Here is a 14,438-nt window from a genome sequence, read left to right on the forward strand (position 1 = left end):
ACAGACAGTGTTCTTAGTAGTGTATCAAATGGCGGCCCCAAGCGGCTGGTCCACCTCTTGTGTGTAGTTTCTTCCGGAGCAACATGAAGGCGTTTACTTCCGGTATATGCTGGGAGATCACTTCCGAAACATCGAGCCTAGTCTCTTGCCTGCTTCTTCCGCGGTGGCTTAGTTGGCTTTTCCGGGGGGCGGGTCAATCTTTTTGTTAACCAATCACAGTATGACTAGGGCAGTGCCACCACCCACATCGTCCTAGCCCCAGCCCATCGCCTGTCATTCAGTATAAACTAGCTTTCCCGTTGCCTCCCCCCTGCCCTCACTACTTGAAGTTGCTTCGAGTTCTTCTTGCAGTCTTGTGGGCCAGGGGGGGAAGCAAAGCAGCAGAAATCCGCTATTTTCCTCTCTCGGGAGGCGGGGATAGGGCTACCATTCTGGGATATCCGCCTGCTTCGGGAGAGTTGTCATGGGTGTCCTGGAGGACTAAGTGACGGTTGCAGGGTCCGGTACACCTCCTCAGCCGGTCTGTAGGGACCCGTGTTCCCCCCCACAGAGCTACCCTGAATCAAGCTGTTTCGCCGACTAGAGGAGCCTTGGACGGGTGCTGCTACATCCTCGCCTAGGCCTGACCCTGGAAAAAGCTGCGTCCTGTGCTCGGGGGGCTGATTTGGGAGGGCGCCTCCCCAGGCCCCCGCCGGCAAGGTGCCCCCAAGGGACTAATATTCCTGTGTAGGAGTGGCGAAGACGGGAGCAGCCTCGCCCTGGCTTGGAGATAGCTGGAAACATTCCCTGGGGGCTCTGGGGAGCTCATGCCCAGTCTTGCCTGCATCATCTGATCCCTGGAGGTGAAGAAGCAGGGGGAGCACCATGAAGAAGCAATTCAACCGCATGAAGCAGCTGGCCAACCAGACTGTGGGAAGGTGAGACCGGTGGGGGGGGGGGGGGGGGGGGCTTTGCTTTAAAGTGCAGTGACATTTATGAGCTCTATGAGGTTTTATTGCGCTGTCAGTGAGTAGGTTAATGACATCCCACAGTTTTAGCGATCCCCAGACTCCTATAAGCGACTAAATAAAGTGCTTATTGCTCATTAGTTAAGGTAATCTGCTGTCGGGCTGAGAAATTGAGCGCCCATTATTCAGTCATAAAGAGGACCTAGGAGTGATACGGGAATGAGCTGACACTTCTTGTACATGGCGCTGTGACGAGTTGATAGTGATGGGTGTAATTACTGTGTTAAGAGTGTGACTGGGAGGTGCAAAGAATGCTACAGTTTGATGAAACTTAAAGCCCAGACTGTCGAAAAGGATCTCTCTGGGACTGCATTTAAGCTCTTCGTCTCTTGCCCCCACACAGAGTTAGAAAAGGAACTCAAGACTCATATGGTCGTCCAAGCTCTGCCCCCCAAAAATGCCCATGGGCTTCCCACTATTGCCATGACTCTGAGCTCCGCTGAACGAATATTCTATTTACTAATACCTCACTTTTAGTAATGTTGTACTTTGTAGAATTGTAATGTGTTCTTTATTAGCCTCTGTGTGATGTGCAATGAATAGTTGTCCCTTCGGGCTACAGGTGTGCTGTTAAAATTTCTTAGTTAAAAAAAAAGAAACGGGATGATATGCGAGGGATACATACATCTGTTCTTGATTGAACGTGTGAGCCATAAAAACATCCTCCATAGGTTTAAACTTTGAAGTGTGTAGTATTCTTCCTTAGTGTGACCATGTGAGGTTTAAAGAGCTTTCTGATAAAATGTTGGGATGATGGATGCGCCACAAGCGGACACACAGCACTCTATTATGCCACACACTCTAAGTAAGGATCTCTGTTCTGAAGATCATGATACATGCTGCTTTGCTATTGCGAGGAATCTATAAAGAGGTCACTGTGCGATGACCGAGGATGTTGGATTGCTTAAGGTCTTGGATGCTGTGCTATTCAGTAACACAGGGAACTGCAAAGCATGGCACTGTGGGGTACTTTGCCCATGAGCAACGGTGGAAGTGTATCTTGCTCTTCTGTGAGGTAGAATTGAGATGTTATGATGCCCTGTCCTGTGGCAAGGCTCGATCATGAAAGTGGCAATGGGGTTGGTGTCTAATAGTTAAGTTTCAGAATATGTCCTATAATTAGAATAGTTCAAGTATATTTTTGTACCTCATGGCTGTACTCCAATCTTTACGCATCTTTAATGTTGGTAATGCCAGATATGCGGCGCTACAGAAGTGCATCCTCTGACCTAGGATAGCCAATGATTCCTTCAATTAGAAAAAGGTACTTTTGTGCACAAACCTAGAAGTGTTTAACACCAGCAATTACACCATTGTAGCCTTGTGTATTCATAGGTGACATATACAAATTGAATCGCCCTGCGTGCATTTAATAGGTTTTCAGCATTGATACTTTCATAATCTTTAATAAATGAAACGCATCCTTCTAATGAAAGTTTGGTTTCCCAAATGATGAAGACCTAATTAGAGTTGTTGTCATTTCTTAGTCATCATGACACGCAAGAACATTCTTTCTTTCAACACTTCAATCCAAGCTTAATGTTTCTTGTGACTTTCTGCTTTTTATCTTGTTGTTTTCGTGGAAGTATTCAGGTTACCCACAGGACTAATTGTATTGCAGTATTTCTATAAAGATTATTACCCCTATGTGGGCCACTGAAGCTCTTACATTCATAGGCAGAAAGCTACAGCATGTAGGGTTTGTGGTTGGAAGTTTGTTGTCTCTATTTTGTGATCCTACGTGGAAAGTGTTTCCATGTCATGAGTTATGACCACTGATGTGCGGTTGCCAGTGTATGGAACGGAGCATGTAGAAGTGTGGTGGATGATGTGTGAGAATCAGAGAGGCAGTTTATGGGTTTCACTAAGTTGGAAGCTTTGAACAGCTTGGCATGTCACTTTACAGTATTTCTTATGATTATACTCTACTTAGCTGGTTACTGCACTGGGTTGTCCAACCTGAAATTTTGTTTATAATTTTGGTCCTGAGCATGCATGCAAATATACTGTGATGTTCAAGTTAATGCCACATAAGAGATGTTGAGGGGTGATATATGTTAACAATGGACCCACTTTGCTTCTTGATGTGGGGACCCTGGGATGTGTAATTTGGCTGTGCTGTGTCATGCCCATAACGTGCTTTGCAGATCTTCAAATGGTTGACATTTGTGCTCTTGAGTTTCTCCTTCAGTGGCCTTAAGTCTTGTCATCAGGTGATGGGTGTGGTGTATAAAAATACTTTGTAAATATAAACTTTGATAGTTAGGGAAGCTTCTAGGTTCTCCTTAGTTACTGAAGTTATTTAGGCCACCCATTTTTAGGGAGACCGCTTGGTACTTCTACAAATATTTTTAGTAGGTCTGATGTGGACAAGGGTTTGCTGATTAATTCATCAAAATAGAGCACAAGTTAGACATTGAAACAAGACTACCATTTGCTGTGCGAATGGCCAGAGTCATTATACTAGAGCTATTCATTTCTGTGCCTCCAGTAATCTTCATTGTTTGTTGGGTGGTGCACTTATTTCTGGTCCTCTTGCTGTGTAACCTGTCCTTTGGCATGCGTAGCCTGATGTGGTTCGTGTCATGCCACCCCCCTGGTTTGAAGTAAATAGTATGTGCATGCTTACTGCGACCTTCGAAAATTGGCCTTTAGACTCTGAATGCAGTGCTATAGCTCTAATTTCTATTTTGATTCTAGTTTAGGGAGATGGGATTCTTATTTCTATCCCTATGTTTTATTGGCATAGCGTAGCAGAGATCTATGGCTAAACTTCAGAAATTAAAATTTAATTAACTGTGCTGGTTAAATTACCATATCATGGTGGGAAACACTGCAGTCAAAATATTGACTTTGAAACAAAGCTTCCCTTTTTTTTTTTTTTCTTCTAATCTTGGCACTGGATATGGCTGATTCACACTGCCTTTCTCCGCCTCTGTAGTTGGTCTTAAGACGTTGCTATCCATTTGCCTTCTGTGGAAGGTATTTGGGAGAGTCTCTCATTCCCGCAAACGATAGAAAGCTGGTAACATGACTAAATAATCTGTATTCTGTGTAAAACTTCCTTGTTTACATTTACCAACCATCTTACAGTGTGATTGTTCTATTGAAACTTCCTTTTAAAACCCGGTGGTTCTTATAGTAGCAAGCAGAGCAAATGGAAGGCACTGAAAGTCAATCCATGTTTTCACTAAAATTAATGTGAGCTATTAAATCTTCTTAATGATGCCAACACGTACATGGAATCTCTAAGCAGTTATTTATAATGGTTAACAAAGTTGTTCCCAAACCTTATTCTTGAGACACATCTGTGGAAGATGGAAGATCTCCCCGTAATGATCGCTCTTTGACTTGCATTTCTCGTGCTATCTAAACCATGGATACGTTTGAGATGTCTGCAACTCTCTGTCCGGTTGCCATCCTTCCTGTACAGCATTTTAGGCACGTAGTGCCTCCCTAGAGTCTTTTTTTCAGGTATGAACAACTTCATAAATTTTTAACATGGCTGGAATCTCGTATAATTTTGCGGGAGTGTGGCCTGCAGGAGCAACCAAAGTCAGATTTGTGTTTGCAACCATGTTGCCTTTAAAGGTAATTGTTCTTCAGTCAAGGTTTTTTTTCTGATGCATACATGCTTACCTATTGTCTTTTAGCACATTAAAATTCTGCACTTATGTGAATGGGCCTCGAGACCAGCATCCATCTTTGTTTACATGTTTTGTATTTCCTTATCTTTAATAATAACAAATCTGTAGTGAATGCCCCCCCCCAAACAGCAATCCGCATAAATGTACCAGAACGTTTCCACCAAGCCACACTCCTGTGTGCTCCTTGTTGTATAGTGATTGGAACATAAGGGTCCCGGTAAGAAGCTCTTCTAACGCTCCTCATTTTCTAGGGTGTGTGTGATTGCCTGATGGCATGTTCAGCCCAGTTTCTCAATGTCACAGTTGGTATGATTCAGTTCCCCTTGTATTCCTCTAGGGTTTTGTTTTGTAGCCTCATTATTTGGCTGGCTTGGGACTAGGGACTGATCACTCTCTTCTCCCCTTAATCTACCTATTCTGTTGTATGTGACCTTCGAAATCTGTGGTGCATTGTCAGGTATCCATTGTGTAAGATGGGGTGTAGCAAGAGTAGACGCTCTCTCTTTGGGTATCGTGGGAATGCATGATGTTCTATTATGGGGGGTGCCGTAACAGCAGATAGTACTTTGCCATCAGACAGTTACGAAACTGTAAGGTACCCTGCCATGGGGAACACTATGGTAGAGTAACGTGTTTTTTTTTTTTTTTGCGGCAGTGAGGTGCTAAGTGCTCTGTCATAGTTTGGCAGCCAGGGAATAAAGTACTTCGACAGTGGGTGGCCGTTAGAGCAGGCTTCGGGGATTGAAGAATTCTGCAGACGCAGGATTTTTCTCCATTATTATGAATTTTCTGGATTGCTGCATTATCCATCTTCCTCTTCATAATTACTGATTTGGATAAAACTTATTTGTACCTCCGACAGATCAGAAGTTTTTAAAAGAACAGGCTTGTAATAGAGTGCACTGACAGTCATTTTACAGACTTTAACTGATCTCCTTATTGCTGTTTTCAGGTTTCAAACTGGTACTAAAGAGGTGAAAATATTGCCTTGTATTCATGTTCTTGTTGATGGGTTGAGAAAGGACTTTTGTCTTCAGCAAAGAATACATTTTATCATATTTAAACATCGTTCAAAGAGGATAGAAATAATGATTATTTCTTTGTCGCAGGAATGTTTTTCTTCTTTAATATTCATTCAAGTCAAATCACAGACATTGTTTTGAAAGAGGCAGCTATCTCTAAAGAATGTGTAGAAACCTCCTAGTCATTTGACTACCCTTTTTAGACCTCACCGCAAGAAAACTTAGAGCTCTCTATTGGTTTGCGACTGATGCAGCTCTGATCGTTTACAGTAGAAACCTTTTCCTTTTGGTTTTTCATTGATCTGGGAGTGAAAGTAATGTAGTAACAGCAGGTAGCCCATCCCACCGGGTCATGAGAAAAGGGAGGCAGCTGGCGGAGGGTCAGCTAGGATTGCACACAAGTCAAAGAATCTGTTCAATTATTAAGCACTCATCGTAGCCTGTAATTGTTTCTCGTGAATAGCATTTTTTGTATACACAAAATAGCACTCGATCAGGCAAATGGGGGGTAGGGTGAGGAGATCCTGAAAGAAGGGAAACCTACCGTGATCATCGTCGCATCAAGCCTTTGAGACAGAATGCCATCTCTTCCCTTACAAGTGCCCCAGTGCTTGGCAATCAGTATGTGCGGTAACTGCTATCCCCACACATTCCATACTTAAGAGTTTTGTGACAAACGTAGAAAGAGGCCCTGCAGTTTTCCCCTGGTAGAATATAGCAGGTCAGAACTACTCATATTTATTGGGGGCCAATGCGACTTGTGGTTTGTTAAGGTCAAAAACATTTATTTAGTTCTATTTTTTTTGCAGGCTCAACTCGAAATATCCGGTAATTATTGCACCCAGTAACACCAAAAGCCTCAAAGTAGGATTTTATCATGTATGGTAATTAGGTAATTACCACATCTGATATAGGCGTGCGTATCCGAGGCTTCTGAAGAGACTGAAGCAGAATCTGAGCTCCTAAGCACATTTTTGCGAAAGGGTATCCAATTTTTAGCTTTTATCAGTTCAAAGAAATGTGGTTTTAATACTGCTTTAGGGAATTGCTGACCTAAACTATTGGTAAATTACATGGAGGCGAGGTAAACCATCAGCTGGTACGGCCTTCCTGTGGCTGTTGCTGATGCAAGATGTGCACTTATTTGCTTGTTCTGAGAGGCTCTGCAATTCAGCTGTAGTATTAAAGGGGAGCATTGGTGTTTTGGAGACGCAAGGACGTGCTGCCCCGACAGTGTGCAGCAAGCACCATACAATAATACTGCAACGCTATTACATGTGTATCCGAAGGTCCGCAATGAGCAATTCGTGGCGGTATCAGACACACACGTACACCTCTCAAAAGGTAACACTGTAGCAAAGCCAGACCCATTGCATTGTTGTTAATGCCCATCAAGCGGGACTTTGACAGAAGGCATCTTCCAAACATCGTGAAAAATCTGACTCCATTTTTTTTCCCTCCATTTTTTAATTTTTTTTTATTCTTGCCCTCTAAGTGATTGAGAGAAATAAAACCAGAGAAGTAGCCGGTACTTCTGCTTGGAGGGCTTGTGCATGAAGGGCTTGTGCATGAAGGCTTCGTGCTGGCAGTGGCCTGTCTTATCTTGGCAGCTGCTGTTTTCACTATACTTGAACAAACTGCAGTGGTTTCTCATTGATCTCAGAGGCATTTAGGAAATGGCCCTTGACGCATAGAAAAGTGCACAATGTTTCTCAGCGTTACATCACGCCGATCTTGGACGGATCTTGGGGAGGCATTCACTGTGGCTCCGAGGTTCTTCTTCTGTCACCACCGGGTGTTAAGGCACGCCACATCCCCTGACTGTCATCCTCAGGGTGCCCCCACAAGAACCCAGCAGGCCTGGATACTCATTCCCTTTCTGCCTTTAAAAAAGACCTAAAACGCTTTCTATTCAATAGATGTCACCTGTCAGGGCCTTGTTTATGGCCAACCCTATGTTTGATATTTTTTATTTAGGTGGTTCTTGCTGTTTTGCTGGGCCCTGCGTTGCTGCTCAAGTACGCTCTGTGTTTCTCTCTGTAAGAGCAATGGTATCAAAGAGAAATGTTGTGTATAGCTTTCCATGTGCTGATGTCAGGCTACATAAGTATTAAACACTGATCTCTATAAAGCTTCCTGATGCGTACCTTCCTTGACCTGATTTGCGCTATACAAAATACAAATAAATAAATGGTCGCTGCACATCCATACCATGTTTTAAGCCGGTCTGTCTGGTGGCCACATGGAGCAACAGTGTCCGTGGATCTTTGTTGGAGGTTGGACAAGGGTTGAACCAGAAGTGATGATGTATGTAGAGATGGTCAGCCGAGGTGCAGTAATAAGCAAAATCCTTCTGTTCAGACTGTCTTGAGGCCTTGGTGGGTTTGTGTGCGACAGCAGCTGTTCTGAGTTACATTCCAGTTACTGAAACACTTATTGCATCTACAGACACATTGGGAGACCTTTTTTTCCTGCAAGATCTCACTCTTCTGTTCTATCGTTTTCTGTTAAGCTTTTCTACATAGTGCGCCTCCTTGTTCCCTTGGCAGCGATACTGTAAGTCTAACCCCACCCCCATCTCCCCGACATGTCTTCCTTCAAGCGTTTTTTTTTCCCGTGTACCTCTCGGATTTGGGCAGACTTGAGTCCGCCCCGCCTACCTCGGTGTAGGTTTCATTCCAACTGCTGATGAACAAGAAACAGATGTTAGTTGCATTTCCCTGACTCTGCTGTAGTTTCCTGTCCTTGCTACGCTTCTGATTTTATTTTTCCACACAGTCCAGTCAATGATCTTCCCAAGGCTGGAGGAGAGCAGATCTGGGATGAACTAAGCAGTTGCATGACTACACCGTTTGCTGATGCTTCTGAACGAGAGGCAGGGAAGTGTATTGCATAGATGTCATGAATGAATGAATTAAATTACGTGATTGGCTCTGCCCAAGCCCCACAGGCTTTTTCTTCCCGCCTGATTTTCCTATAGACCAATCTCTCCAGTCAAACCCTACTAATTCTTCTTTAATCCTTTTAAAAAAAAAAAATATACGAGTCCATGTCAGAATTGGGTGCTACTTTAAACATTTATTGTCTGTGTCTCTGGTCACTTGTCTCCCACAGATCCAGAATGACCAGAGTTTGCTATTCCTTCTTCTGAAGGCTCATCAAAATAACACACAAACAAAACCATTGACCGGTTTCTAGGACCTTCTAGGTTCTTAATGCAGCTTTCAGACTTTTCATGCAGTGCATGTTGTGGTCCAGTGAGTCTGCTGTCTGCCGCGAAATGGAGCGCATCTATGATCGCACTATACCCCTAAAATCGTACAGCTCAGTGGTGCACCCAGGAGTTGGGTGGATAGGGGACGATGTTAGCTTAGAACGAGGCACAGGGGCCAGATACAAGATTCAAAACAGCATTTCAAAACCCAGTCAGATAAAGAATGGACGGACGCAGAATTCAGAAAGTCATAAATGATTTATTACGAAATTCAAAAGGGTGCATACAATACAGAAATATTAATATGCAGATGCAGCAAATCCAATTTAAATGCATAACATCATTGCCATGAAGGCCCTACAAGATTAACTAATGCAGAACAATGGGCAAAATCGATAATAGACTGAATCTTAAATGTGCTGCAAAACCAGTAAGAAATTGAACAGCATCCATAGTAGAGAGCAAAAATATTTAGCTTGCCCCCAATATCAAGGGTTTATATAACCATTTTATTCATAAGAAAGCATTAAAACTACGAACTCCTCATTGTGTAAGCAAAGAATTACATTTTGAACAAATCCACTTGCAGAATTACAAATCTCATATAACCGTATCACTTTAGCACTAACCCACTTCATCATGAATATTGATTCAGCCCCTCTGACCTAATGTCCTCTGGAGGTTGTCGGAACAAGCTAGTTACATAAGCAACAGTGGCAGGGGTAGCAAGCGCTATATAAAAGCCAACCTTTTCCCTCTTCTATCTCTCCACTATCCTTCTCAATCAAAATAATTAACTAACATAGCCACCGTTCAAATTACTTTCATATTTTCACTATCCAAATTCAACAAGAAATCCATTATGGGTTCCGGAGTAGCCTGCAACACGCCGAAAAAGTGCTTAGACTACTAGTCGGGAGTAGAAAGCGCTACATAAATGCAATTACTATACAATACAATTGTGAATAAATGCAGTACTGTGTGCAAGCGGAAGGCCCTTGAAAAATATTAGCAAAGCTTCAGGCCATCTTCGAGAATGGTGCCATTCAGAAAGAAACAAATCCCTCATCTTGCTGCATGTAGTGTCAGTCGGAAATATAAACCGAAAGTAAACAAACAATGTGACATTCATTTGAACAGAATGACGTTGAAGCCCAGCTGAGATATGGTTAGCATAAGCCAGAAAAATGCACTTTACAGGTCCTAGCAAATTTGTTTCCACTGTAATAGTTTCACATCAGCATAGACATGTGGATTAATTAATCTGTACTCTATTAGCAATGTACATTTTAATTTAGATGCACAAATACTCCATGACATGGGAAGTGTCCATACACCCACTTCACTTTCAAAGAAGTAATACAGCAATGTAAGGTGTAAACAACATAAACCATCCTCCGTAGTTATTAACCAGTTCTGCCAAGCTTCAAACGGAATCTGTAAATATACAGTGATTGTTCAAGTGGAAGGCCGTTGTGTTTTTTTAACCTGGGAGCATTGAAGGCAGTCAAAATGTAGGCATCTGAATGGGCCCTTGAGATAGATATGTGTATATATGTACTACTTCAAAAGACTCAGATATATCTTCATTGTCCAGCTACTCGATCTGAGTCTTTTGAAGTGGTTTTTATTTCGTGCAAACTCCTTCAATGCCTCCTATGGAAGCCTTTTTTTGCCCACCTAATATTTAGAATTCTTAAAACCACCTTTCAAACTGGGTAGAATTTCAGGCGTCGTTAAGTTGTTAGAGAGAAATCTATGTTGAAAACCAAATGGGCCACCAACGCCAGTCAACTTGTTACAGGACAAGTAAAATAAAAAAAAAAAATAAAAAAAATTAATAATTAGTGCTGTTACTGTGCAAAGAAGCATGAAAGGTCACAGCTAGCTGAAGGGACTCTTTCCATCTAGGCACACACTTCATTCTAGGTTATACCTCTAGCACATTGTGTTAGCTAAAAAATATTGCACTGTTAAAATATTACAGTTCCAATAGACCAGATTATCGTCTGTCTGGAAATATATTCAGTATTTTAATTAGCCATTGTGAAAATCACTCTGTAAATTAGAAGTCAGTCTGTTTTACGAAGGGAATGGGTTAACTTTCAAACACTTGGTGTTTTATCCCATCACTGTGAGCTCAATGACTCAATCCTCTTCAGGTCATCTGATGAAGATGATTAGTGATGCTGGCGACTACTGTGCACCATGGCAGTCTGGTCTGCTTCTCTGCATGTCCCTCATGCACCTCACACAGTCTATGGGCAACCTGCCCCAGTGAGTGGTGGGTGAGGTTCAATGGGTAACTTTGCAGAAGAACCTCCATAAACCTCTGGAATTTTTTTACTGAGACACTATCATTGCTGATTTCTGGTGAAGTGTATTGTGGGAAAGGTGACTTCTGTTTTGTTGAGCCAATAGACATACATTTTTTTTTTTGTTTACCAGGTGGTCACCACCGTTTGAGTTTGACAAAGTCAGTAAACTAGATCTATTAGTGTTCACCTTAGAACATATCTGGTAAAGAATCCTTACAGGTTTGGTGGGAGCCCATCGACAAGTATACATTTTGCATATATATGAACTTAACCTATTTAGATGCCACCGTAAATATTTCCCCATTGACGCTCCATGAATATAACAACAAAAGTGTTGGCATCACCACAGTCTCCTTTCGTCTCCATAGTACCATGCTTGCTTTGCTTTAGTCTCACAATCAGTTTACACATAGTGTTTAGGGATTGCCCTTTTAGGAAAGTATGGCTGCCCTTATAGTACCGTACATCAACAGACGGCATCGCTATACCTTTGCCACAACATGTTGGCATTCACAGACTCTTTAGCTGAACATTGTTATTACCGCATGTACATGCAACTTCTATTTGGGGTACATTGGTCCAGCAGGTGATGAAGGGGGCAGTGGTCCACTGAAAAGCCTTGGATTGGAACCAGTCACGAGTTAGTCTGTACGCTGTGATCAAATTCATGCATGCCTCTAATACAAGCTGTTAACACCTTCTAAAAATACCATAAAATAAAAAAATCATTCACCATCTACATGATTCATGCCAAAATAGATTTGTTTTTCTTACTTGCCTCCTTTAGATGTTGTGTCCTCTTCCCGATCCAGCAGTGTTTAGACTTCGTGATTTCCTTTGTTTAACAGCTACATCTAAACAAGTCAGTCATTGCTAGGAAAAGCCCTTTAGGATTTTCTTTACCTATGCTGACTTATTTAGATATAGGTTTGTCAGTAGCATGGGATTATTTCATATTGGTTCGATTTTGCATTGCACTGTTTGTCGTTTGACTTTTAATTTCAATTTAGGATTGAGTAATTTAAATTAAAAAATCCTACACTTTTTTTTTTTTTTTTTTGTAAAAAATGGCATTAACAAATGAGGTTTGATTACGTTTTTACAATTTTGTTCCACCACACAGCTATAAGAAAAGCCCAATCTTTGACTTGTCAGCTGCCTCACTTTTGACTCTGGAATACCCAAATAGCTTCTCTGTGACAAAGTCTGTAAGTAGGGAGATTCTCAGAATTTGTCATTCTTGCACATTTGCAGGTTCTGACTCATTTCATTCTTGTGTGCTTTTTTCTTTGGGTCAAGCTTGAGGTCTTGTGAAAAACTTGTGACCTTTGTAGGAGTGTCGGAGGTTGGCCGTCTCAATTGCTTTGAGAAATATCCTCCTTGTCTAACAACGATAATCCACTTTTGGGATTTTTACAAGTCCAAATCCAGTTTAGAAGTCTTTTTCCTGCTTGAACTGGAGAGTGGAAGTTCAAGAATTTCAACACCAACACAGGAAGTGGTGGTGGCCATTGTGGGATTCTGCAAGTTGCTTTGTAGCTTGTGAGATGACTTTGTGTAGGGCTGCATGCATTTTGAAAGTTGTTGCTTTAAATCACTGAGTTGTCTACTCAGTCTTCCACCCTTCCTATGTTGATAAAACAAGAGTGTCTTACATTTATCATAGTAGATTTGTGAGAAATTTTTTGGAGTTCATGAATGTGGAGTCAGCACCCATTTATCCTCCCTCTATTCTGGGTCCTTTTTATCGAGATGTATCTTATAGTACTGTTGACTGTTGCATGCCACGGTTATGGCTGCTGCACCTCTGCATAAATAAATGATGGGTACAGAGGGTTAAGTGCTCTGCGTTTGTTGGCTGTCTTTGAACCCTAGTCATCTTTGTCAGCACTACCCGAAGCCTTTTGGGTCAGAGCCTACTTTGCATTGCTCCTCGTCGTTTGACAGAATGAGGGGAATGTGTACCTACAGCGAAACAGCAGTGGAAACTACCTTGTGCCAAAGGTATTGATCTTGACATGTCTTTGCCACGTATCGGGACCTTTTAGGTGCTGCCTTTTTTAGACACAAACATTGGCTTGCCTGTTTGAATTTTTCTTTTTTTATAGTGATCCAAATCGTACATGGGCGGTCTTTGCTAGCATGGATGACCCACATAGTGCAGACACTTATCCTGCAGAAATGTATGCAATAAGCCGATTTCCCTCCTTCCGGCGCTGGCCAAGATCACGGAGAAGCATGTACACGGCGTGCTTTCCAGCTTTCTTGAGTCCAGTGATCTGCTACACCCTTCACAGTCCGGTTTCCGTCCTAATTTAAGTACGGAGACGGCTCTGTTGGAGGTGTCTGAGATCATTAGGGAGACGCTGGACTCTGGAGGTCGCGCTATGCTTGTCATGCTCGAACTCTCGGCGGCCTTTGACACCGTCCCCCACGAGTTGCTTCTCGCCAGACTTTATGACATCGGTCTGAGGGGGACCGTGATGGACTGGTTTTCATCCTTCCTGGAGGGCCGCCGACAAACGGTCTGGGTCTCTCCGTGCTCCGCCGAGATGCCGTCATTGGGAGTCGGTGTTCCGCAGGGATCTGTGTTGAGCCCGACTCTCTTCAACATCTTTATGACACCTTTGGCGGCACTGGTGGAGTCTTTTGGGGCCCAGATCGTTTCCTACGCCAATGACACGCAGTTGCTTTTCACATGTGGGAAGGATCAGGCTTTCGATGGGAAGAACATCCGGGGCTGCTTGGAGTCGGTCTTCAGCTGGTTCCAGTCGAATGGCCTTAAGGCCAACTCTGATAAATCGGAGGTGTTGTTTTTTGGCTGCTCCCTCGACCCTGATTGGCGGGCCTGGTGGCCGGCGGATATGTGTCCCCCTGCCCTGGCATCGCTGGTGGCAAAGAATCTGGGTGTGAAGATGGATAACAGCTTGAGACTGGTGCAACATGTTCGTGGTCTTACGGGCATTTGCTTTGGGCTACTCAAGATGCTCCGGAAGTTTCTGCCATTGCTCTCGGAGGAGCATAGAAAGATCACTGTACAGGCCTTGGTTGGTTCCAGATTGGATTACGCTAATGTCCTGTACAGTGGTCTCCCGGACTATCTTGTTCAGCGGCTGCAGGCTGTGCAGAACGCTGCAGCGCGCCCTATTATTGGCCTCCGTAGGCGAGTTGGAGCTTCTGGTTTGTTGCAGTCGTTACATTGGCTGCCCATCCGGAAGCGGATCATGTTT

At 43.0% G+C, this 14,438-nt stretch overlaps 1 protein-coding gene across 6 annotated transcripts in view; it reads left to right on the forward strand.

The window, feature by feature from the left end:
- The first annotated feature begins 234 nt into the window (after positions 1-234).
- The window catches only part of ARHGAP17 (Rho GTPase activating protein 17), a 317,459-nt gene continuing 303,255 nt past the window's right edge, over positions 235-14,438 (forward strand). For 4 of the 6 annotated variants that reach the window (XM_086940467.1, XM_086940468.1, XM_086940469.1 and 1 more), the window contains exon 1: positions 299-917. In XM_086940467.1, the coding sequence (XP_086796593.1) occupies positions 865-917 (53 nt within the window). In that variant the 5' untranslated portion in view covers positions 299-864. Of the gene's footprint in view, positions 918-14,438 lie in introns of all 6 variants that reach the window. The other 2 variants (XM_086940466.1, XM_086940465.1) reach the window with 2 other exon arrangements.

The sequence above is a fragment of the Lissotriton vulgaris genome, chromosome 10 (assembly GCF_964263255.1).
Source record: "Lissotriton vulgaris chromosome 10, aLisVul1.2, whole genome shotgun sequence".
NCBI classification, from domain to species: Eukaryota; Metazoa; Chordata; class Amphibia; order Caudata; family Salamandridae; genus Lissotriton; species Lissotriton vulgaris.